The 23454-nt window shown below is 45.2% G+C and overlaps 1 protein-coding gene across 1 annotated transcript; it reads right to left on the bottom strand.

The window, feature by feature from the left end:
• Positions 1 to 2277: 2277 nt before the first annotated feature.
• On the bottom strand, positions 2278 to 11426 carry LOC119877905. The gene is made up of 5 exons (XM_038585084.1): positions 11179 to 11426; positions 10493 to 10607; positions 7922 to 8158; positions 4984 to 5115; positions 2278 to 3910 (listed from the first exon to the last, which is right to left on the bottom strand). Exons 1-5 carry the CDS (start codon positions 11424 to 11426, stop codon positions 3371 to 3373), a joined length of 1272 nt encoding a protein of 423 aa, XP_038441012.1. The 3' UTR covers positions 2278 to 3370.
• Positions 11427 to 23454: the final 12028 nt, after the last annotated feature.

Below are 23454 nucleotides of genomic sequence, written 5' to 3'. Positions count from 1 at the left end.
TTCTCTCTCCCAGCCTTGTTCCATCACCTGCAATTTTATTGGAAGTGTTGGAGGTTGAAAGATAAGTTTATAGAAATATTTTGAAATGTTAAGAAAAGAAGGCTTAGTATCCTGGCCAAGTCTCAGATGGGACCCTATGGAATATACCTAACTAACCTGCCATGCTAGTGGGCTCCAATCACAGACCTAACATCTAGAGAAGGGAAGGAAAAGAAAAAGAAGAGGAAATGAAGGAAGGAAGAGGGAATCAAAAAAAAAAAAAAAAAGAAGAGAGAGAGAGATACATAGGAATTAGGCAGGAATGACACAAATATCAGAGTTTTAAATAACAGTCTTTATAAACTTAGGAGTGATTATCCTCCTGTCTCTGAGCTTCTCAAGGTCAAAAACCACATCTTGATTCTCTCTGTCTCCCAGCACCCAGCACAAAAGCTGGCACATAGATGCTGCTCAGTAAGCAATTTTTAAACGAATTGTCAGCAATGGACTTGCCTTCCTCAACTGAAAGATCTCAGTTTCTTCACTATGCCTTCAGGTTGTGTTTTGTAATTGCAAAGATTTCTTTTGTTTTTTTGTATGCCTTTTCCAAACTGTCCAGAACTATGTTGAGGGAAAAAATACAGAACTCAAAAGAGTGTTTAAAATATGGTATATAATGGTAAATCGATTTACTCCAACAATCTTATTTTTTCGCTGCATTTCCAGAATCATCCTTGACTTCCTCTGTCTCGTTTCCAGCTTGTGAGCTACTTTAACCATTAACTCTTTCCAGCAACAATTCTTCATTGTTAGTCACTGCCCTTGCTATGCCGATATAACGTTTTCCCTCTTAATAAATGTATTACTCTGTGCTAGTTGCTAATGAAGTTCATTCTTTTTGCCTCCACCTCTTCTCCATCTTGCCAGACCATTTGGAATTCTAATCCTGTCCTGGATGCTAGCCCTCCTAACTGACGATGGGTGTCATCTGCTAACAGCATGTATCATCTGTCAGCTTTAGGAGCTTATTTTCTGTTCTATCCATGTAAATCATTGATGAAATATTAAAGAATCAGTCCCAGAATGGAATCCTGTGGGACATGATTTCTAATATCTCTGAGTTTGACATGAATGCCATTGATAACGAACTTGTTGTAAGACTACCTACCACATAGCCTCATTTCTCCAGTGTGTTCGTTGAATGCATTCTTGGAGAAGATAATCAGAAGACTTTCTGGGGCCAAATAGCTATGGAAAAGTTGAGGGAGAAACTTAACATACCGATGGCCTGCTTTTCTGCTAGGCACTTTGGGTACGTTCAACTAACTAGTCCTTCCACAACGCTGCAAGGCAGTACCGTACAGTGGTTAACACCGTGGTTCCTAAGGTTAAACTGCCAGAGGTTGAATTTTTACTCCATCATTTAGAGCTGCCTCATCTTGGCAAGCCATGGAAATTCTCGGTGTTTTCATTTTATCATCTGAAAAATAGAGAATTCACCTCAGAGGACTTTATTGAGGATTCCATTGCATGTAAAGCACTTAACCAGTGTCTGGCACATAGTGAATCTTTTACAAATCTTAGCTATTATTATTATTATAATTTTTATCCCATATTAAAGTTGAGTAAATTAAGGCTGATATGTAGTGGAGTCAAAATTTGAGAACCAGAGGTATCTGATTCTAATTTGTAAGCTCTTTCTACTCTACCGTGTGGATTTTTAAATTTATATCCCATGTATTTTCAAAAGAGACTTCAGATGAAAATGGCCATAGCAATCAGAAATACATTCGATTATATCAAAAACTTTATGGTTTTAGCCAACATTTCTTTGGCGGGAGGGTGTTTATATTTGATTAAAATATTTTTTAAAAAATATTTTATTTATTTAATTGAGAGAGAGAGAGAGAGAGAGAGACAGAGATAGGGACAGGGATAGTGAGAGAGAGCACCAACTAGTAGACGGAGCATCAACTGGGAGGATCACCCACCGGGAGGAGAGCTCCCTGTTCAGCAGGGAGCCCAGAAGGGGCTCAGATCCCAGGACCCTGGGATCATGACCTGAGCCAAAGGCAGACACTCCTGAGCCATCTAGGGGCCCCCTGATTAAAATCTTTTAGAAAGATAAGTTATTTTATGAGGAAAAACAACCAACTTAAATTTAAAATAAAAATCATAGACTCAAAAAAAAATCATAGACTCTTGGTTTGAAAAACTATAGAGATCATCTAGTTGAAGCTACTAATTAATAAGACACTCTTTGGAGTTTTTTTCTTCTTACTTTTTTTTTTTTTCTAGTTACATAAGTAGTAAGTGCTCAACATAGAAAACCAGGAAAACCCTGAGAAGCCCAGAGGAGAAAAATCACCCATAATTCAAACACTAATGGTAATCACCATTAATGTTTTCACCTATGTACTTTTTAGTGTTATTTGTCCAAACACAAATATTTTTTACAAAATGGCATCACGATATATACGCTACAGTCGCCTGTTTTTTTTTTCCACCTAGTAATAGATTCTAAGCATTTCCCATGTCATCATTTTATTGATTTTTAACATCTGTAAAATCTGTAAAAAATAAAATAAAATAAATCAGATAAGAGTACCATAATAATCTAATCCCCTATTGTTGGACATTTAGGTTGATTCTATTTTCTTTCCTACTATTATAAATAAAACTGTCATGAAGAGCCTTGTATTATGTTGTTGCATAATTCTCTCATTATGTACAAATCCTTTTTATCCTTAACAGATGGTTAGCCAGCCTCTGTTTGATCACTTCCAGTAACAGGGAGCTCACTTCTTTGCCAGACAGCTCATTCCATTTATGGACAACTCTAATTGTTAGAAAGTTCTTTATTTTTAACCAAAATCTGTTCCCTTTAACTTACACTCATTGATTCTAGTTTTGTGGTTTGGAATTACCCAAAGCAATCTTTCCTTTTTGTACTTGGCAGCCCATCAAATACTTGAAAGAGGCCGTAGTGAAACTCCCTAAGTATTCTCTTCCTGAAGATAATTATCCATGCTTATGAATCTTATGATAAAAAAGGATGAGGAACTGGTAGCAGTAGGGGGTTCCTCATGAAAGATATACATTTGGTAACATAATATTTCCCTTTCTGCTTTGGCCTGCTGGAAGCTCGGGGCCTAATTGGTGGCCCCATCTCGGTCTCAGTATAACCTTATTATACGCGTTCATCTGCAGTCTCTTTGCCCTTAGGCCCAGGTCTTTGTTTTTCCGGCTGTCCCGTTGCCTTTAAAAACCCGTCCTGCCCCTGCCGTGTGTCTCGGTAAGCCCTGTACCTCGGTGGTGCAAGGTGCATCCTAATGAAAATGTTTCTTTTAGGCATTCTTTGCATGAAATTAGTCCATGTTTTGGTCTCCTCTCAGCAGGTGGTCTGGCCTTTCACTCCCCAAGCTGCCGGAACCATGGGCTCGTTTTCATTCCCTGCCCCTTGTCTCTCGGAGAAGCTTAACGGGAGGGGACACTGGAGAGTCATCTCAGGCCTCCTGAACCCTCCGCTCCGTCGGCTCGTCTCTTCCGTCACCCGGCAGCACCGTTTTCTGCTCTTGAAAGAAATTAGAGAGCGGGTCTTGCCAAGCGCTCGGGTCACTGAGGAGCCCAGGGTGCCACCTGGGATGGGGCATCCTCCCCAGGTGCCTCCGAGGCCCGTGCCCCTGTCCCCTCGCAGCCTCGGGGCAGGGAGGCGCGAGGGGCGGCCTGAGCCCAGCTCCCCGGGGTGGGAGTCCAGGCCCCCGGTGCCCCCGCATGGGCCCTTCCATGCAGGAATCCGGCGCTGCTTCTCCTCTTCCCCCGGGGAGGAGCGTGGCGGCTGCCAGTTGCATATGGCTTGACGGAGACAGGAGAGGACACAAAGGCGGCCCCTCCCCTCGGGCTCCTGGAGGCGAACCAAGCAGATTGTTTCCTGTTTGGAGGAAGTAGATGTGAGAAACCTACGGCAGCAGGCAAACCCCGACGGGGGGGGGGGGGGGGGGGGGGCACGCCCCGACCCCTTGGGAGGCTCCGGGGCCAGGAGCCAGGTGTGAGGCCCGGGGGTTGAGCCGGAGTCCAAGGCCGCCTCCTGCCTCCGTGTCTCCCCAGGAGAGGAGGCCGCGCCCAGGGCTTCCCCCCCCCCCCGGCCACGTGTCCCCCCAGGGCTTCCCCCCGCGTGTCCCCCCAGCAGGCTCCGGGGCAGCTGGGCTGGAGCCCTCCGAGGCGTGCTCTGCCTCGCCCTTGAGAAGCTCTTCATCCCTCGCGGTGAACCGAGAGCAGCTTCCGTGGGAAGGGAGGAGCGGGGGGCGCTCAACAGGGCCCGGCAGTTGCTCCTGGGCCGGCCGCGGGGCCTCGGGGCGGCGCTGTCCCCCTCCACCCCCCCCACCCCCGGCCCCGGCGCCCTCCAGGGCCGGCGGCCGAGGGACATTTGGAGCCCGTTAGCCGCGGGGGGAGCGCGGGCCCTGAGAGCAAGGCGGAAGCTCTCAGGCTCGGGCCCACACTCCGGGAGGGCAAGGGCCGGGAGGCGGGGGCGGAGGCCGGGAGGTCGGAGGGGGGAGGCCGCGGCAGAGGCCGGGGACAGAGGTGGAAGCCGGGGCGGAGGCCGGGGGGCCAGGGTGGAGGCCGGGAGGGCAGGGCGGGGGCAGAGGCCAGGAGGCTGGGGCGGAGGAGGCCGGGAGGTCGGAGGGGGGAGGCCGCGGCAGAGGCCAGGGACAGAGGTAGAGGCCGGGGGGCCAGGGTGGAGGAGGCTGGGAGGTCGTAGGGGGGAGGCCGGGGCAGAGGCCAGGGACAGAGGTGGAGGCCGGGGCAGAGGCCGGGGGGCCAGGGTGGAGGAGGCTGGGAGGTCGGAGCGGGGAGGCCGGGAGGTCGGAGGGGGGAGGCCGGGGCAGAAGCCAGGGACAGAGGTGGAGGCCGGGGTGGAGGCCGGGGCGGGGGCAGAGGCCAGGAGGCCGGGGCGGAGGCCGGGGCACCCCTGTGTGTCGGGAGGGCCAAGCGCCTGGTGCCCACCTCCTCCAGGACCCGACGGGGCTCCGATGCGGGGTCGGGACGAGAGGCTGAGCCCAGGACGTCGCGCCGTTGCAGGCAGCGCGGTTGGGGAAGCCAGGCGCCCCCGGCCACCGCGCCTCCCGCACCTCGTCCCTTCGGCTCCGAAGCCCGACGTGGCCATCCGGCCGGGAAGCCCGGGGCGGCTGGGCCCCTCCCCCTCCCCCTCCCCTCCCCCCTCCCGGGCCCTCCCCCCCCCCCCTCGGCTTCGCAGCCCCTCGCCTCCTGCCTGACTCAGGCGGCACCCAGAGGCGGCCGGGACACCTCGGCTCCGCTTGGCCGGCAGGACCCTGGCGGGGCCGGGGGTGGGCCCGGGTCCCCGGGAAGGAGAGGGCAAATAGACACCGACACAATTTAGCAACCTTTTCCAAAATATCTAATTTTCAGGCCACAGGATTCTGCTGTTCTCCCTGTTCAGTCCACATGGTCCGGCGGCAGCTGCTGGCTTCCAGAATCCACCCCACCCCGGGGGCCCTGCCGCTTCTCCGGGAGCCGGCCCCACGGACACATCAAATCCTACCCCTCCTCTGTCTGGGGACGGCCTCTGTCCTCTCTGACCTCTCTCTAGGACTCCTGGCGTAACCCTTTCAATGTGCTCAGCTTTGCCCAGAAGACAGGAAACAAAGTTATTCTGAAACAGCTTCTGATTCAGCCAACCAATGGCCCAACTACCCTCTTGAAATGAAAGAAGAAAAATACAGAGAGCACAACACAAATCAATATTTCAATAAACCATCATGCCACCAACGTACATGAGTTCACTGGCATTATGAGACATTTGATTCAAGACCATTATAAACTTTTAAACTCAAGAATGCAATCTTTTCTTTAGTTTTTTTTTTTTTTTACTTCTATCCTAACAATAAGAAACCACTTTTTTAAAGCATCTTTTTCATAAAGACAGAGCAGTTGTAGTCACCACGATGAGTTAGAGCACGTACAGAACACACAGTTGAGATGGGGATGTTGGGCAGATGACTAGGCTGTCACCAGTAGGCAAACCGATGCCACTTACCATTACGAGAGTGGGCCAGAGCCAGATGGCCAGCAAAGTAACAAATTGTTACCGACCATGGATCTCTGAATGTCTCGTAGACAGTTGACAACTTAGAGTGACAATTGCTATGGTTTGAATTTTCTCAAGAGACAAGATTTGGTAAGAGTTCATCTGTTTGGTTTTTATGAATTCAAGTCTCTGGACCTTGGGAATTACATTTCCTGGGACTGGAGGAGATCCAAGTGCCATTTGATAGCCACAGAAATCTTAGAGGAATTGTCGTTTATGGGGGTGGCTCCACAAGACAAGATATTTGATTCATACGAAGATAGAGAAGGAACGTCTATCTTTTTGAAGTTGACACTGAACTAGGAAGAATAGCTGACATGACAAATGATGAAACCACAATTAAAAATTATCTCAACTGAGCTGGAATCTCCTAGATATAATTGACGAGCAAGAAGTATCAAGGCCTTTATTTAGGTAAAAATGTTCAAAAGCAAACTCCATACACAATGCAATTGCTCAGATACAGGGTGGAGACGGACAGCTTTGACATCAATTCATATAAAAAATGTTCTAGAGCTTTTAGTTTATCTGAACTTAATATGACAACTATTATGTGTCTGCTGAAAATGTTGATGCGGTCTCCAGGTGCATTTGTTCAATAGGTGATTCCTTAGAGTACATTCTGTGGAAGGTACTGTGATGGGATCTGGGACTTGGCAGCAGCGCAGTGTCTGGAGTAATCTGTCCAGTGAAGGGCATATACTTTAAAAGCAGCATTAATGAATTAAAATAGAGCATTGGCGGGTGGAGACGCAGTCCTATTTCTCTAAGTTTCCGTGAGGCAATGTTCACTAGCTCATGGGAACAATATTTGCATATTTTATTGGGAAGAAACATTTTATCTGGAAATGACAGAAACACTGATATACCTAGCTTAAACAATACGGAAACTTGGGTTTGGGTTTTTTATAATTAAAAAACAAAAAAACAAAAAACAAAGATAGAGCCAACATGCTATGATTGGAGCTGAAGATCTATTTCTCTGCTCTTTGAACTCCTCCAGCCTCCAGGTGGGGGCTTTTTTCTTCAGACTGAGTCTCCTTGTGGTTAGAAGAGACCTACCATTAGTCCTGGAACAAAATACTTCCTCATTAGAAAATCCCCTTTCTGGGACACCTGGGTGGCTCAGCAGTTGAGCGCCTCCCTTCAACTCAGGGCATGATCCTGGAAACCCGGGGTCGAGTCCCGCATGGGGCTTCCTGCCTGGAGCCTGCTTCTCCCTCGGCCTGTGTCGCTGCCTCTGTATGTGTGTGTGTGTGTGTTTCATGAATAAATAAATAAAATCTTAAAAAAGAAAAAATGAATCTCTTTTCCAACCATTGCATGAAAGTTCTCGTTCATCCTCATTAGACTAGTTGGAGTCATGTGCCCATCCCTGGTCCTACAGCAGGCTCTAGAACAATGCCGTGAACAACTGGCTGAAGCCTGAGCTGCAGAACCCATCACTTGCAAGGGGATTAGAGGTACTATGATTGGCTTGAGCTGAGAATGGAGTCAACTTCCAGAGACATTTGGGCACCATGGGAGAGGAGGGCTTTTATAAAGAACTTTGGGAATATGTTTGAAAGGGGGAAAGTAGCAGGAGTGGGTGGCCAGTTGGCAACCAGGGAGGAAGGCTGTCTCCTTCGATGGGTGGGTTTGGGGCAAGAGAAGCGATGTAGTTTTCATTTCTCTTTTAGGAAAACCTGTCTTAAAAAAAAAAAAAAAAAAAAAAAAAGAAGGAAAACCTGTCTTCGAGTGGTGGAGCCTTTCTTCGTGTGGTAATAACTGCCACTCTTACCCTCAGAGCCTTGCAGAGTGGGGTGGGTTCAGTCGTCCCGCTTCTCCGGATCAGACCGTGTCAGATGAATCCCAGTAGGTGGGGGCTGTGAGGAAGGCTGACTGCAGTCGAGGTCCGAGGTCTACTCTCCAACATACATTTGCTGGAAATAAAGCTGACCTTTTGATCTTTATCTGTTCAATTCCAGTGTCTATTTCTAATTTATACTCAGTGGGAGGCGTGATCAGCACCCCTATGCGCCTTAGCAAGCGTGCCGTCGGGAGCAAGCCAGAACCTTGAGGCGCCTGAGAGTTCTGTCAAACGGAGGGAATGTAGACAGGGTAAGGGCTTGAGACATTCAGCTGCCATCAGATATCTAGATATATCTAGATATATCAGATATTTAGAAAGTTCAAAGGGTGTGAATTTTCACAGGAATAGCTGTGGAGAAGGCTGCTCTGCTGGTAATGAGAACCCTGTCATTGGAAGTATTCACACGCAGACTGGATGACGATCTTTCATGTATGCTTTAAAATAGAATCTTGAACACAGTTATTTCTATAGTATAATCCAATTTGTAGTCCCACGTAGTCCCATTTTGTAGATACTTTAGACCTCTGGTCTTCAAAGTGTGGTCCCTGGAGTGACATCAAGGTGACCAGGGAAGTTGTTACAAATGCCATTTATCAGGTCCCATCCCAGAACTCCTGGGATGGATTACATCGAGCACCCCCCCCCCCGCCCCCCACGAAGCTATGTTGAAGTTTTAACCCCTAGGACACCAGAACGTGAAACAAGATCATTACAAATGAAATTAGTTACATAAGAGGACACCATAAGTAGAGTGGGCCCTTAATGCAATATGACTGGTGTCCTTTTAAGAAGAAGAGACAGACCCAGAGCCACAGATCCAAGAGGCAAGCACCATATGCTGGTGGAGGCAGAGGTTGGAGCTATGCAGCCTCAAGCCAAGAATCACCAAAGACTGCCAGCAAACCACCAGAAGCTAGGAAGAGGCAGGAAAGCATTCTTCTTTACCTAAGGAAGTTTTCAGAGGGGCTATGGCCTTGCCAACACCTTGATCTCAGACTTCTGGCCTCCAGAATTGAGAGAGATAATAGACTTTTTTTTTTTTTTTTTTGTCTTAAGCCAGCCAGCTTGGGGTAATTTGTTACGGCAGGACTCTAGCATACCTACTGAATCAGAAACTCACATATCGATGCCCAGCAATCTGGCTTTAATAATCCCCCTAGACGATTCTGATGCATGCTAAAATCTGAGAGCCACCGATCTCTGTTTTAGCTCTAGACCAATGTGCCTCACTCTGATATGCACGTGAATGAACTAGGAATTTATTAAAATGTGGATTCTGCTGCAGCAGATCTGGGTTAGGGCCTGAGATTCATCACTTCCAATAAGCTCCCGCGTGATGCCATACTGCTGGCCCCAGGACCAGACTTTGAGTGGCAAAGTCTAGATCAGCACTGTCCAATACAACTGTCGGTGATCATAGAAATGGACTGTGTCTGCGCTGACCAACAAGAAAATCACTAGCCATGTGTAGCTATCGGACGCCCGAAACGTGGCTATTCTGAAAATGGAATTTTTCAGTTTTTATTTAATTTTAATTTTAATTAATTTGAATTTATGTAACCACATGTATTAGACTGTACAGGTCATCATTTCCTTGTTCCTAGATTTTTGTGCCACGTTTTATAAACAGGGCTCTCAACTTTTGTTCATCCGAATTATCCAGAATTTAGTAGTTAAGACTGTTGATGGTGTGCCTTGTGCAAGGCTGTGTGTGCTCAACAGTAAATTAGGAGCCACCAGAGACCATCAAGTAGATTAGAGGGTCTTTGCCCTTAAGGAACTTCCTGTTTATAACCAACACTCATTGTATTTCTACCAGTTTCTGCCAAGCCTGAAAGTGTTAGTTCAGTGCTAAGGGGTGGAGGGTGGGGGGAGAATTAAGAAATAATTAGAAGAGATGATGCTTGGCAGGGGCTTTTTTATCTCAAGGCTACCAGATTTTGTTCATGGAATTTGAGAACATGAGTGATTTGCATATGTTGCATAAATTTGCATCTTGTATTCAAGAGCCCTGACTCCAAGTCTATGAAGTACAATTTAATTAATTAGTGGAACCTACTAGCGTTGTATTCAGAACAGGATTCAGGGCATAACACACATGGAATAACTAGCTGTTGACAACGGTTCTGGAGATTCCAGACCAGGTTAACGAGGCACAAGAAAAGGAGGAGAAGGGGGTCACGGCTGAAGGGAAGGAAGAAGCACCAGGAGCTTGGTCAGCCCTGACCCCGCCTTCTCTGCACTTCCAGCCTTTGTGTATTTCTGGTTTATTTTCCACTAACTGCACAAAGTCAGCTGAAGTTTCACAAATGCATGGAGTCATGCCTTTTGTGCCCGCTAGTGTCTGTTTCCTTGTCTTTGGTACGCCCCACCGCCCTTGCCTGGCTTCCTTGCCTACAGCTGGATTCTGCAGGGGTGTTCATGTTCATAGATCATTTTAAAGAGAAAAGAGAGGATGCTAGGCCCTGACGGTAGAAAGTAAAATAACACAGAGTCCTTGCCATGAAGGTGCTCAGTGCTACAGCAGAGGAGGTGGGTAGATGAGCAGTGAGTACCACTCCGAGTGTACAGAGAATGCGGAAGCCGTGTCTTAGGAGGAGGGGTGCCCACAGGAGATAGAGAGAAATGCTGCTCCTGTGGAAGGTGGGGAGGAAAGTCTTCACGCAGGAGCTTAAAGAAAGAGAAGGACTGTGGGGGTGAGAGTGGGGTAGTAGATTCTAGGCAGAGAAAACAGCATGGTGTGTTTAGCAAACTGTTGAGTATGGCTAAATGTGAAGGGGAGGAAAGGAGGTCGGGTAGAGGTCCAAAATCCAGACCAGCCTATTGACTTGCTTGCAAGGGGAAGGGGGCTGTAACTAAAATAGAACACTATAGTCCACCTCACCTAGGAATGAAAATATGCCATAAATCCAAATAGAAAGGCAAAAAGGTCTTTCCCCTAGGAATGGCGTCATCCCCTCCTGGCATCTCCCAACCAGTTTGCTGTAAATCTGCCCTAACATCTCCAAGATATGCCCCTTTCTAGGAGAATCTGAATTCCCTTATGACCCAAGTTGACTAGGAACAAGCACCCATACCAAAAAAAAAAAAAAATTCTGTTTGTGACACATAATGTGAATATGCTGCCCTGTGTGTTAGGCGGCACGTAGGGGTCGGGTTAGCCAGAGTTGAAGGGGCGTCTATCTGGGAATGATCACGCTAGCCTGCTAACCACCTGAAGATTTCCCTCAGATTATCTCACCTCTTCTTGTGCTGGTATTTATTCCCTCTTCGTCTTGGGACTTCAGAATCAAATGTGGCACCTGTGTGCAGCCCCAGAGATACTACAGATTCATCTGGAGCCTCCCCCATGCCCCAGTGGCCAAATCTGAGAGCCACAGATGTCCCATCACTGCTGAACCAGCAGAATGGTGCAAAGACAGAGACCGAGTCTGGTGCCTCCCCCATCGTGCCCGTGTAACACTGCTGCATGAGAAGACTGGCTTCCATATCGCACTGACTTACTAAATGTTTCCAAAAAACCCAAAGTATAAAATATAAATTAACAAACACTCATACACCTGCTCCTCAGTTTAAGAAATAAAACATTTTAAGATCAGTTGAAGCCTTTGTGTATCACTCCCCTATCACATCCTGACCCTTCTTCTCAAGAAGTAATCGCTGTCTTGAATGTGGTGCTTATCATACCAAATTCTGTCTTTATATGATTACCTTGATATACTGTGCTGTTTTAAATATTTTACTATTTATAAAAATGTTATTTCATTGGTATCCTGGTAAATGCTTAACAACTGGATCTCCAAGGAAGGAGAAAAATTTCAAAATAAATAAAAGACTTGATTAAAGCTCCTGCCAATTACAACAGTGTAAGTATTCCCACCGCAGCCAATTTCAAGCTACCACCTGATGTCAGTGAACAAGGAGTTGGGAAGAGATGAGCCCAATAGGTATGAGCAGGCTCCAACACGCCACTGATTTGTTACACTGCTCTATATGTTGGGCAACTTGATTTTTTTCCCTCATCACCATTATATTTGAGATTTATTCATGTTGATACACATATTTCTAGGATTTTTTACCTTTAGTGCCATATGGGGCTGAAGATTGTATAAATGCACTAAAATTTATTGTCCCTTTTGATGGACATTTAGGAGAGCGGCATGTAGGGGTCGGGTTAGCCAGAGTTTTTTGACCCTTAAAAACAATGCTATAAGAATCATTTCTGAATGTGTTTCATGGTACAAAAGACTCTAAATCTCAGAATAGATTTCTGGATCTTGGTCATGCATGTTTTCAACATGACTAGATTTTACCTGATTTCTCTCCTTAGATTTACTCTGCCAATGACAGTGTATCAGAGTCTCATTAACCTCATCTTCTCCTAGTCTTAGTTTTGAAAGATGTTATGGACTGAATTCCCCTAAAAATCATATGTGAAGTCTCAACCCCCAATGCGACTGTATTTGGAGAGCGAGTCTGTAAGAAGGAAATCAAGGTCAAATGGGATCATGAGGGTGAGGCCCTGCTCTGATAAAACTGATGTTCTTATAAGAAGGGGAAGAGACACCAGAGTGCTCTCCTTCCAACCACGCCCAGAAGAAAAGCCCTGTGAACACACAGCAAGAAGATGGCCATCTGCAAGCCAGACACCTCTCACCAGAAACCAGATTCGCTGACACCTTGGTCATGGACGTTGAGCTGACACAACTATGACAAAGGAAATGTCTGTAGTTGAAGCCACTCAGTCTGCATGCAGTAGTTTGTAGTGGCAGCCCAAGGAGACCAATAGAGCAGACTTTAATTTTTGCCTTAAAACAGATTGCAGGAGGGGCACCTGGGTGGCTCAGCGGTTAAGTGCCTGCCTTTGACTCAGGGTGTGATCCCGGGGTCCTGGGATTGATTCCCGCATCAGACTGCCTGCAGGGAGGCTGCTTCTCCCTCTGCCTGTGTCTCTGCCTCTCTCTCTCTCTCCCTGTGTCTCTCATGAATAAATAAATTAAATCTTAAAAAAAAAAACAGATTGCAGGGTTTTTTGGTTTATTTTTAGGAACGATTTCCTCCCAATCAAACCTCAACTCTTATCTAATTTGCAAAAAGTCACAAACTGGCCTCTCCCTTAATAATCCCCCTGTTTATACTCTAGACCCATTTCCTTTGCTCCACCTAGCCTGATTTTCTCAGATTCCCCAAACATACCATGCTCATTCCACATTCACGTGTGGACCTTGCCCAGAACACTCTGCCTCCTTCCCTGACAATATCCAAATCCTATCCATTTTTAAACACATAATTTAAACACAAATCCCACCCTATAAGAGCTGGGACTCTTGGTTCAAATGGAAGAAAATCTAAACCAAACTTCTGTGGGCGCAAGATTGAAGTCTGGCTTCAGAAGAATGGAAGAACTTGTCCCAAGGATGCCAGGAACCCAAGCAGTGCTTTGAGGTTCCCTCTTCTCATGCCTGGTCTGCACTGCACTCTGCCTTGGACTTACTCTCTCCTTCTCACCCTATCCGTCTAGACTGAAGGAGCTGCAGAAAACTCCAAAGTTACATCATCCCCTCTTAAGCAAAACCCACAAGAAAGAACTTTCCCCCGTCTCTTTCATTTATAATACCTTGTGGGGGAGGGTAGATTTTTCATTGGCCTGATTTGAATCAAGTGGCATTCTAGCTAGAGGGATGGGATTGGGCAGTAGCCAAGCCTGGGGCATATGCCCATATTTAGCCGGATGGTTGCTCCAGAGGGGGTTTGCGTTGCACTATAATCACGTCCTCTTGTGACTGGCAAACCCAGTCAAACCACATGGAGGGTGAAGATCAAACCCCCTGAAGAAGGGATCTTGATAAAGACAAACAATAGGACCTACCACACCACCTGGGCCGGGAAACCACCTCTTTTTGTCTAGCCTTCGTTCCTTCTCTCCACTTCTAAACTGATCCTGTATTTAAAGTATTTATCACTTAATTATCAGATATTTTGCTTCCTGCTAAATTATATTCTTCTTAAAGTTTAGAATCGCGTCTTCTCTTTCTGTACATCCTTGTTAGCCTCTACAGAGAATTGAGCACCTAGGAGATATCTGATAAACACATATTCATTCTTCGAACTGTGCCCTGCTAGTCCTTTCTTTCTTTCTTTCTTTCTTTCTTTCTTTCTTTCTTTCTTTCTTTCTTTCTTTCTTTCTTTTTAAGATTTTATTTTTGAGTAATCTCTACACCCAACGTGGGGCTCGAACCCACAACTCCAAGATCAAGAGTCACATGCTCCACCAACTAAGCCAGCCAGGCGCCCCTGTGGCCCGCTATTTCTAATAGGAGCAGATCTTCTAAATCCATTCCTATTGGCTTCAACCACAGTTTTAACTCAGATTAGAATTCTGCAGCTATAATGAGATTCTGGAGATAATAACACTGCCAAAAATGTGTATAGTGCATTGCAATTTAGGAAACACTCTTGCATTCTATGATCCTTACAAGTGGATAGAAGGCAGGTGCCATCCCCATTTTATAGACGAAGGTACTGAGGCTAAGTGTAGTGAAGTGTCCTGCCCAAAGTAGACTGGCTGCCAAGTGGCCGAAACGGATTAACCGCATTCTGACCAGGCTTTTGGGGACAAAGCTCTCTCTCAGCCCCTAGAGAGGGCTGAGCGTTGCACGGAGTGTGATGAGGACCCTTCTAGAAACAGTACTCCGGGGGCCTGTCCTCAAGAAGCTCTAACCACCTCTCGTCATTTGAAGGGTCCATGAATGGACTGGCCTATGGAAACTCTACCTACATTTGGGCACCCGCCGCCTGGAACATGTGTTCGAAGCCTGGAACTAAAGCATCTTTGTGGCCCTGGACGTTACTGAGGAGAGATTCAGCCCACATTTAAATGCCAGATGATAGAAGCAAGTGGCCAAGCAGTGCAGGCATTTTTGCCAAGTTGGAATGGGAGCGAGTGTGACTAAGCCAATGGGACTAGAGGTGGCAAACAATTCGTGTCTGGTTGGAACCAAGCACTGTGTTGGCGATAACACTTCCAGAACAAGCAAGGGTGACCATAAACCCATGTTCCAAGGAGCCCTGTAAAGGAATGAGCTGCACATACTTCTGTTCTTTAACGAAAATTCACCAACTGGACCCATCTTTTAACCTCCGCAAGAACAGAAATGTCGGCCATGTCATCGCCAGCCTCCCCTGCTTCCTGCTGGCCCAGCAGAAGCTTGTAAAGGCAGAACTTTAGGCCCAGACATCTTGTTTCTGTTGCTTTTGCCAGAGACTTGCTCCAGAGGAGGTTTGCATTGTGTTATAATCACATGGTTTGCAAAATGATAGTTAAGAGTCTGTTAGCATTTCCACCCCAAACCTCGTATTTTCAGCTGCTCACAGTGACTCAAATATAAGAATTCTCTTTAGGCTGAAATTTGGCACACAGGGTCTCAGGCCCAGCTGGGGAGCAATTTCAACCTTTTTTGGGACCGGATTTCAATAACATCCATTTGGCTGTTTTTGAATAACAGCAGAAGCACAACAGAAGAGAAGTTAGCATTTTTATAGCAAAATGTTGCCATTATGTGACTCAAAAACTGGTATTGGGGGTGGGGGGGAACCACCCTAGCAACTTTCAATAAACCCTGGCAAGTGATTAGCCTCTGAGTGGACTAAACATGTATACTATTTTCTTAAATATATATATATATATATATATATATATATATATATATATATATATATATCTCCCCAACTGCTAGTCTGTTGTTCAGAGCAGAGGAAAGATTTTGTTTAATAACATATTGTGTTTTTGAAAAGCAAAGTTGACTCAGGAACATGACACATAGCAGTGGATATTGAATTTCTACTACACCCACTCCTTGGTACAACTGGGGCAGTGGCAAATTTTAGGAGGCAACTGAGTTTCCAATACGAAGGGAAAAATTGCAAGGGGGCAAGGGACCCGGAGGGAAAAGCAACCCGGTGACTTGCAAAGATGTGAGGAATATTGTGGACAATCTGAAATCAGGAACCCAAGGTCTTGTCCTTCTTTCTGGAAGGAAGAGGACTTCAGAACTCAGATTCTTTTCTCCACCCCTCTCACTAATGACAACTCATGAAATCTCAAATGGCAGATTCCCAAAAAAAACCAGAATGATACCAAATTTATTTTTTAATCTAATATTTCATGTTTTAAAATATTTTTTAATTTAATATTTCAGGGGTACCTGGGAGGCTCAGCGGTTGAGCGTCTGCCTTTGGTTCAGGATGCGATCCTGGGGTTCCAGGATCCAGTCCCGCATCGGGCTCCCCACAGGGAGCCTGCTTCTCCCTCTGCCTGGGTCTCTGTGTCTCTCATGAATAAATATTAAAAAATATTTTTTTCTCAGAAAAAAAGGGAAAGCATAGAGAATAATATAACATGTATCCATGTACCCACCTCTCAGTACCTAAAGTAAAATATTGCAAATACAATTGAACTCTGTTCTGTGTATTAATCAGCATTTCTGATTATTTCCTTATCTCAATAGAAGGCTTATTATTGTTTTCTTTCTATAGGATGTTACATCTCCAGTTTTTATTCATAGAAGTAATTATCTATGATTCCCCTTCCTTCTATATTATTGAAGTTTACCTAAATTCTGTTTAAATACTTGCTTTCCACCCCCCCACCCCCACCCCCCAGAATGCCCTCGTTTCCACCTACACCAATGTTGGGAACTTGAGATGCAGAAGCTCCTCTCTTGGGTAAAGTCAAGTGGTGATAGTTTTCATCAGCCTCTGCCAAAAGGATGCCCTACACACCTTAAGAACTTTCTGGCCATTCTATTGTAGAGACTGATGCCCAGAGCCTCTAAATTCCAGCGTTTGTATGCTTTCTGCCTGTCAAACTGACTATTCTGCAGTTGAGGAAAAGTGCTTGTTGACCAGCCCCCATCTTTCTGTGCTCATCACTGCCTTTGCAAATAGAAAGCTTGACCCACGGGCACCTTGATCCTGCGTGAGCTACCTCAGGTTCTCTCCCACCAACCTGCTAAACTTGACCTTGAGTAAACCTGACTAAAAGTAAAGTGGTCAATCCTGAGACTTAGAGAAGCGTTTGACCCAAGAAGTCTCAATGCAGCAGGCTGTAGAAATCACCCTAGCTCCCCCTCCTGAAGCCATCCACCATCTATTCCTGGAGGTTAGACCCCAATTTTGTACAGGAGTCAGGTAGCCCTGTGCTTCAGGGAGGCTGGGCTCCTCTCCAGGCCTTGGGCAAGGAGCAGCACCACAGGCGGGGTAAGCATCTGGGCTCATCACTCCTTCATTTAGTAGTTGTATGACTTCAGGTGAATTCCAAAAACTTTGTGTTCCTCAGTTTGATTCTTCTTGTCAGAAATGTTTATAGCTGACATGCTGGTTTGATAAGAGGTTTTTTTTTTTTTTTTTTTTTTTAAACAAAAACCCTTGGAAACTTGTCAATACTATTGAGTCACAAAACTAACCAATCGTAGAACATAAGCTCCCTGAAGACAGAGATTTTTGTCTACTTTATTCATTCAAATATCTCCAGCACCTAAAACAGTCCTGGCACATAGTAAGTACTCAAGGAAAACTGGTTGAGTTGAATTGTCTTGGATCTCAGATTCTCCAAATTTTAGACAAGACTTTTTGTAATATGAGATAAGAAATATCCGTTTCCTTATAGCCAAAGCATCTTGATACTCCAATACCTTGTGTCTAAACAGTACCATCCTTTTCTTTTAAAAAGAAAATATTTATTCATGAGAGACACAGAGAGAGAGGCAGAGACACAGGCCGAGGGAGAAGCAGGCTCCCTGCGGGGAGCCCCATGTGGGACTCGATCCTGTGACCCTGGTGTCCCAGTACCATCCTTTTCGAGGCACTGTCTCCTTACACCTAAACAAGCATGGATATGAGGGGGGCAAAGTAATACAGTACAACTCTGTGGCCACAGTTATTCAGCAATAACTACCTGACCCAAAGTTAGCTTTTATTCAGGAATTTGGAATTAGACTAAAAGAGTCAAGCTCCATCTTCCTGCTTTTTGAAGTGGAAGAAACGTGAACTTGTGGCCTTTTGGCAGTGTATTTCCTGTGTGTACTCATGAGCACCGCAAACAGGTTAGCAGACAGCACGAAGAGAGAATGAAGCAGATGGATGGAGAAACAAAGACAAAAGATAGAGAATGATCACGGTATTGAAGTGTGGCTCCAGGGGTTTATGAGACCCACCTGGATTCCAGTTCTTGGATCTGGGAAACACATGAATTTTCTTATACTGAAGTCTCCTTTGTCCTTAGGCTATGTTGAATTGGGCTTCTGCTCATCGCAGGAAAAAGATCTTAAGGGTTTTTTTTGTTTGTTTAATTTTGAGCAAATTGTACCTTACTTCCTGTAACTTATATGCACCTATGAAAAGTAAAAATTTTACGTAAAGTAGAAACACCGTGGGAAAATTATGACTCAAAACATAATCATAAACCTTTGAAAACTTACGCCAAGAACAAGCTATGTGAGGCCAGTTGTCTCAAGTCTATTTTTAAGCCATCATTTACAACCCTTCCAATCCAATCCTTTTGTTTGTTCATACAAACATGGTGATCTGTCTGAGTCTCTTCCAGGTTTATAATGCCATGCTTCCTATCACCTCCTGGCTTTTCTGTGTTGCACACCCCTTAGCTAGAAACCCTTTCTATTCTATTTAGTGCTTCAACTGCAGTTCTCTATTTTTTATATTAGCTTCAAATAACTTTACGGTTTTGCTTTTATTTTCTTTGAGACTTCAATGTAAAATTCCAAGAACTGTCTCTACCAACTCAAAACGATTACTGGGTTCCATGTTGATTATTTTTTTTTACGGGACCATAAGGACCATCTGGTCTAAGGCCATGACTCTGCTTGCCATTTGTGCAGCTGCCTGTACATCTGTATGTTCCGATGCACCCTTTTACTATTGTCTGCTTTCCATTGCATGTTGTCAAAGACCTGGGGACTGCATCTGTTTGAATTGTTTGTAGGCTCTGAGCATAGAGCCGTGTGTGGCTTGGAACATAGAAAACATTACTCTAAGCAAACTGGATTCATGGAGTCATGATGAATGGAAATAATGAGAGAGATCTGAGCCCACGAATAGGGACTGGATTCATATTCAACTCCTAGGTTAGAATGCTTAATTTAAATGTTCCCACACTGAGCCACCTTTTCAAAGCATCGAACTGAGACCTACTCATGAGATTATTTCCTTTTAAGTACTTGTTATTTAGTTGTTTGCTGTCTAAGCATTAAGAGTTTTTATATTGGGCCTTTAGAATTGTTCTCCATACATTCTTACTCTTTAACGTGAATTCCCCATCCTCTGCCTCCTTCTACCTCTCTCTCTCTACACACACACACACACACACACACACACAGACGTGTTCATTTGAAAAATCAGGCCTTCGGGCTAGATCTATACTTGGCCAACATCTTCAAGGTCACTGATGTTACTTCTTGCTTCTGCTGTGTGGGAGCCAAAGAGAATGAGTCATCAGGGTGGATAATGCCTCTGTAATACTACCAGATTGTGTTTGTCTCCACTTCGAAGCTCTTAGTTTTAACAGAATAGTATTTCTCCATCCCGCCCACCCAAACAGCAGTCTGGATGGCTGCAAGGCATCAGTTAGATGAACAGAAGCCTGGGAACATAGGATGGACTACGCCCCCCATCCTCCCAAAAAACTTGCAGCATTCTTATGGAAGTTCTCAGGTCAAATGCTACTCAGGTTTTGCTGGCTAGAGATCATAATCCATCACCTGTTTTTCTCTCTTTCTTTTCCTTCCTTCCTTCCTTCCTTCCTTCCTTCCTTCCTTCCTTCCTTTCTCACCTGGGATTATAATTATGCTTTTCTTGATCCATCTTCAGTCACTACTTATCTCATTAGCCTTTTACTTGTTTTAAAAGATTTATTTATTCCAGAGGGGGAGAGAGAGAGAGAGAGAGAGAGAGAGCATGAGGGAAGGGAGGGGCAGAGGGAGAAGGTGAAAGAATCTTAAGCAGACTCCCTCTGAGCGTGAAGCCAGGCGTGGGGCTCGATGCAGGGCTCCATCCCATGACCCTGAGATCATGGTCTGAGAAGAAATCATGAATTGGTCACTTAACCAACTGAGCCACCCAGGTGCCCCTGGCCTTTGACTTTTTTTTTCCATCCAAAAGAGTGTGACTTTGAGTTTGCCACAAAAAGGAAAGAAAGAAAAATAGAAAGAAGATAGAAAAAGTTTTTATACCCTGGAATCTATTCCCATTTCTACAGCACCTTCACGACTCCTCTTGAAAGGACTTGTTATTTTAGAAGTCCTGTGTCTTTGGTAGAACTGCAACGCCGTGGCCCTGATGGAAAGAATAATGGCAGAACCACTGTCATGGAGCACTACCCACTGAGCCAGTGGCTTTATACACATGTTTTATTAAATCCTCACAACTAAAGTAACCTTTATTATCTTTTTTACACGTGAGTAAAGTGAGGTTCAGGGATTTTGAATAACTTGCCCAGGGTCACAACCAGTAAACAGAAAGGTAGAGAATATCTAACTCTATATGGTGCCAAGATCCATTTCTTGCCCAGCCGCTTGGGTGAGAGGGGAGCTACCAACCAGTCTAGAATCCCTAGTTGCTGCGTACCCTTCTTTTCCCAACGCCAATTTTTGGAATAACTTGAAAAAGTACAGTTTTCTTTGATCCTCCCTAGGTCACTTCAGCCTGATGTACCTCCTCGTTGTTGCCGATGGTATTGAGGTGTGTCTCTCCTCTGCTAGTGAGTCGCATGTGTTACACATTTTGCCAGCCCTCATTCATGTCCTACATGTGCTAATCAAAGTTCCTCTAGACCTCAGGTAATGAATGATATAATTACTCGTACAAACTGGGACACTTTTGATAATGAAAAGAAGTGCTATTAATAACTATGCTGGGCTACTGAGGGCTGCCCCGGGCAAAGTGGGGTGCATGGCCATCCTCTTAGGACAAACTCTAACCAAGCTAATGTTTCCTGTGGATTAAGAGAATATGAAGAGACCAGGATTAACTAAATACTGTGCAAAACAAGAGAACAGAAGCTAGAACTACCCAAACCCCTGCCCCGTGAGCAGTTGCCGCATTTCTGGGCCTGGCTGTGTGTGGTGAGAGAGGGAAGGCAGGTGGAAACGACTCACAATGAGAATGATCATTGTCCCTATGTCTTCAGGAAGGGGGTTCTGGGCTTAAGGGTCCCCATCGTTTTTATTCAAAATGAGGATCCCTGAACTCCATACCTTAAAGATGTTGAAAATAGGGTGTGGGGTGGGCTCAGAGAACTGCATTCGAACACCCTCCCACAGGTACTTTGACCTAGGTAATGGCTGAGCCTCCCTGGGAAGGAAAAGTGTGTTCCATGACATGAAGTTCTTGTGTACTTACTCTGCAAAGACAGGCATGATTTCAGAGGAAATCTCCGCAGGACTTAACACAACTTTTTTACAACATGAAGATTTGTTCACTGATACCATCTGTATGACCCGAATCACCCTTTGAATAACATAATGTAAGCCATGATAATTACTTTCAACATGGATTCTCAGGGCTATGCATTTTCTATGCTAATTTTCTTGATTATCACAGCAGTAATAGTTGTTATATATTGAACAATGCTCCTGTACCAGGAATTTACATACATTACTTCGAACACTGAAACCCTCAAAAGTAAGTCAGGTGATCTCTGTTTCCCAGCTGCAGGCCCCCAGTCTCAGAGAAGCTAGGTGACTTGCCCAAGGTCTCACAGCTAGTCCCTGGCACACCTGCCCCTTGACACCAGACCAGCCGCCTGGCCCTTGAACTGTTCAGTGAACTCGTCAGCACTGTGCGAGTCCTGAAAAATCCTTGTCGGAAGCCACATCGTGCACGTGGGCTCATGTGACCTTTCCAGAAGGGTAATTCCTAGACAGAGAAGAGCTGAGTGGTGACTTTGAGAGCCTCTGAGGCAACTCTTGGCTACAAAAAGGTGGGGATCAAGCCAGTTATGGGTTAACATTCGAGAAACTCAGGGGTACAGCAACCCATTTTCCAGGCTGGCCTTTGGACTGATTTCTGTTTCACTGGCTGTGCCGCTGCTCTGCTCTTTATTCATATTTTCAAGGAAACACAAGTCAAGCGACTGTTCCCTAATTGCGCTCCCTTCCTGCAGCCTGCCTGCGCCTTCTGAGCGCCACGGGCTGGTTCCATACGCGGTGCATCGTGTGGAAGGACTGGTGGCAGCTGCAAGTTGGTGTGTGACACATTGAGTAGTCATATTTCCCTTCTCGGTGGCCCTCCAAAGCCCTTTCCAACATAACTTTTCCCCATCTGTTCTCGTTTGCACTGCATAATAGGGGACAGGTTTTGGAACTTGGGATTCAAAAAAACAACATTAAGAGAAATAAAAATGAGATGGAATTTCAGCAGAAAGAAACTCACTGGCTTTCCCCCCACCTCCTCAGTTACTGGGATCATTACCAGAGTATTAAATCGAGCAAGTTTGTACTCTAGCCTAGTTGGTCCCCTCATGTGGCAGTGGGGAAACGTGAGAGCATTTAAAAATCTCTCTAAACCGGCTGCATAGCAATAGGATAGACAACGTGGCCAAGTCATTAGCAGATACAGTATTGCCCAGGACCTGACTTCAAGGTTTTCCACCTTTTGCTTGGAATCTCTAAGAAGGTACGTTAATTGCCTCACGCCTCGGCTTCCTTCTCTATAAAGTGGACTCTGTGTTGTGAATTTTAGAATACGTGGAGACAGGGGTTTCCGAAGTGCCACGAGCCCACCTCTGTGCATGTAGTGAATGCTTTTGGAAAGGATACAAACATTGTTGCATCAGTTTACATTTTAAATGTAATAGATTTCTTCTAATAGACTTTAGGGGAAAAAATCCTGCAAATGGTACAATATACCCACAATTTCCCAGAGTTTTTTTTCCCCCCATAGGATGAGCCTAAACTAGGCTCTTAAGTTTAAAAGTGAACAAATTTAAGGAAGAATGTTCAGTAATAATACTAAAAGTGAATATGGCAAAACGGAAGCAGAAGTACAAGAATGGTGGCTTAGAAAGCAACGATAGCAGAGCAGTGGCTCTTTTATTCTTTCTTTCTGGTTTTTTTTTTTTTGGAAAAGCCGTATTGTATGAGCCTCAGGTTACCCATGTTGGATGAATCATACTCCTTGGGTCACAGCACTCTGTCATCATCTGTCTAGTGGGGGCTTGTCATCATTTTGAGATCATAGCCCTCTTTGAGAATCTGGTGAAAGTTATGGATTTCACCAGAAAAATATATATTCTCATATACAAATCAACTCCTGTTTATAATTTGTGGGTTTTGGGGGCCACTTGGAGTTTATCCATGGACTTGGAGATTTCAAGTTCATAAATTCAAGGTTGGGTCCATTTGCTTGGCGACCTCCTTCTTTGCTTTCTGAACTTCTTTGGTCAGCATTTGAGCCTCTAAGCCTTACCTATATTTCTGAGAGGAACACCAGCTTCCATCACTGC

This window comes from Canis lupus, chromosome 36, assembly GCF_011100685.1.
Source record: "Canis lupus familiaris isolate Mischka breed German Shepherd chromosome 36, alternate assembly UU_Cfam_GSD_1.0, whole genome shotgun sequence".
NCBI classification, from domain to species: Eukaryota; Metazoa; Chordata; class Mammalia; order Carnivora; family Canidae; genus Canis; species Canis lupus.
This window is presented reverse-complemented; position numbering and strand designations above follow the sequence as displayed.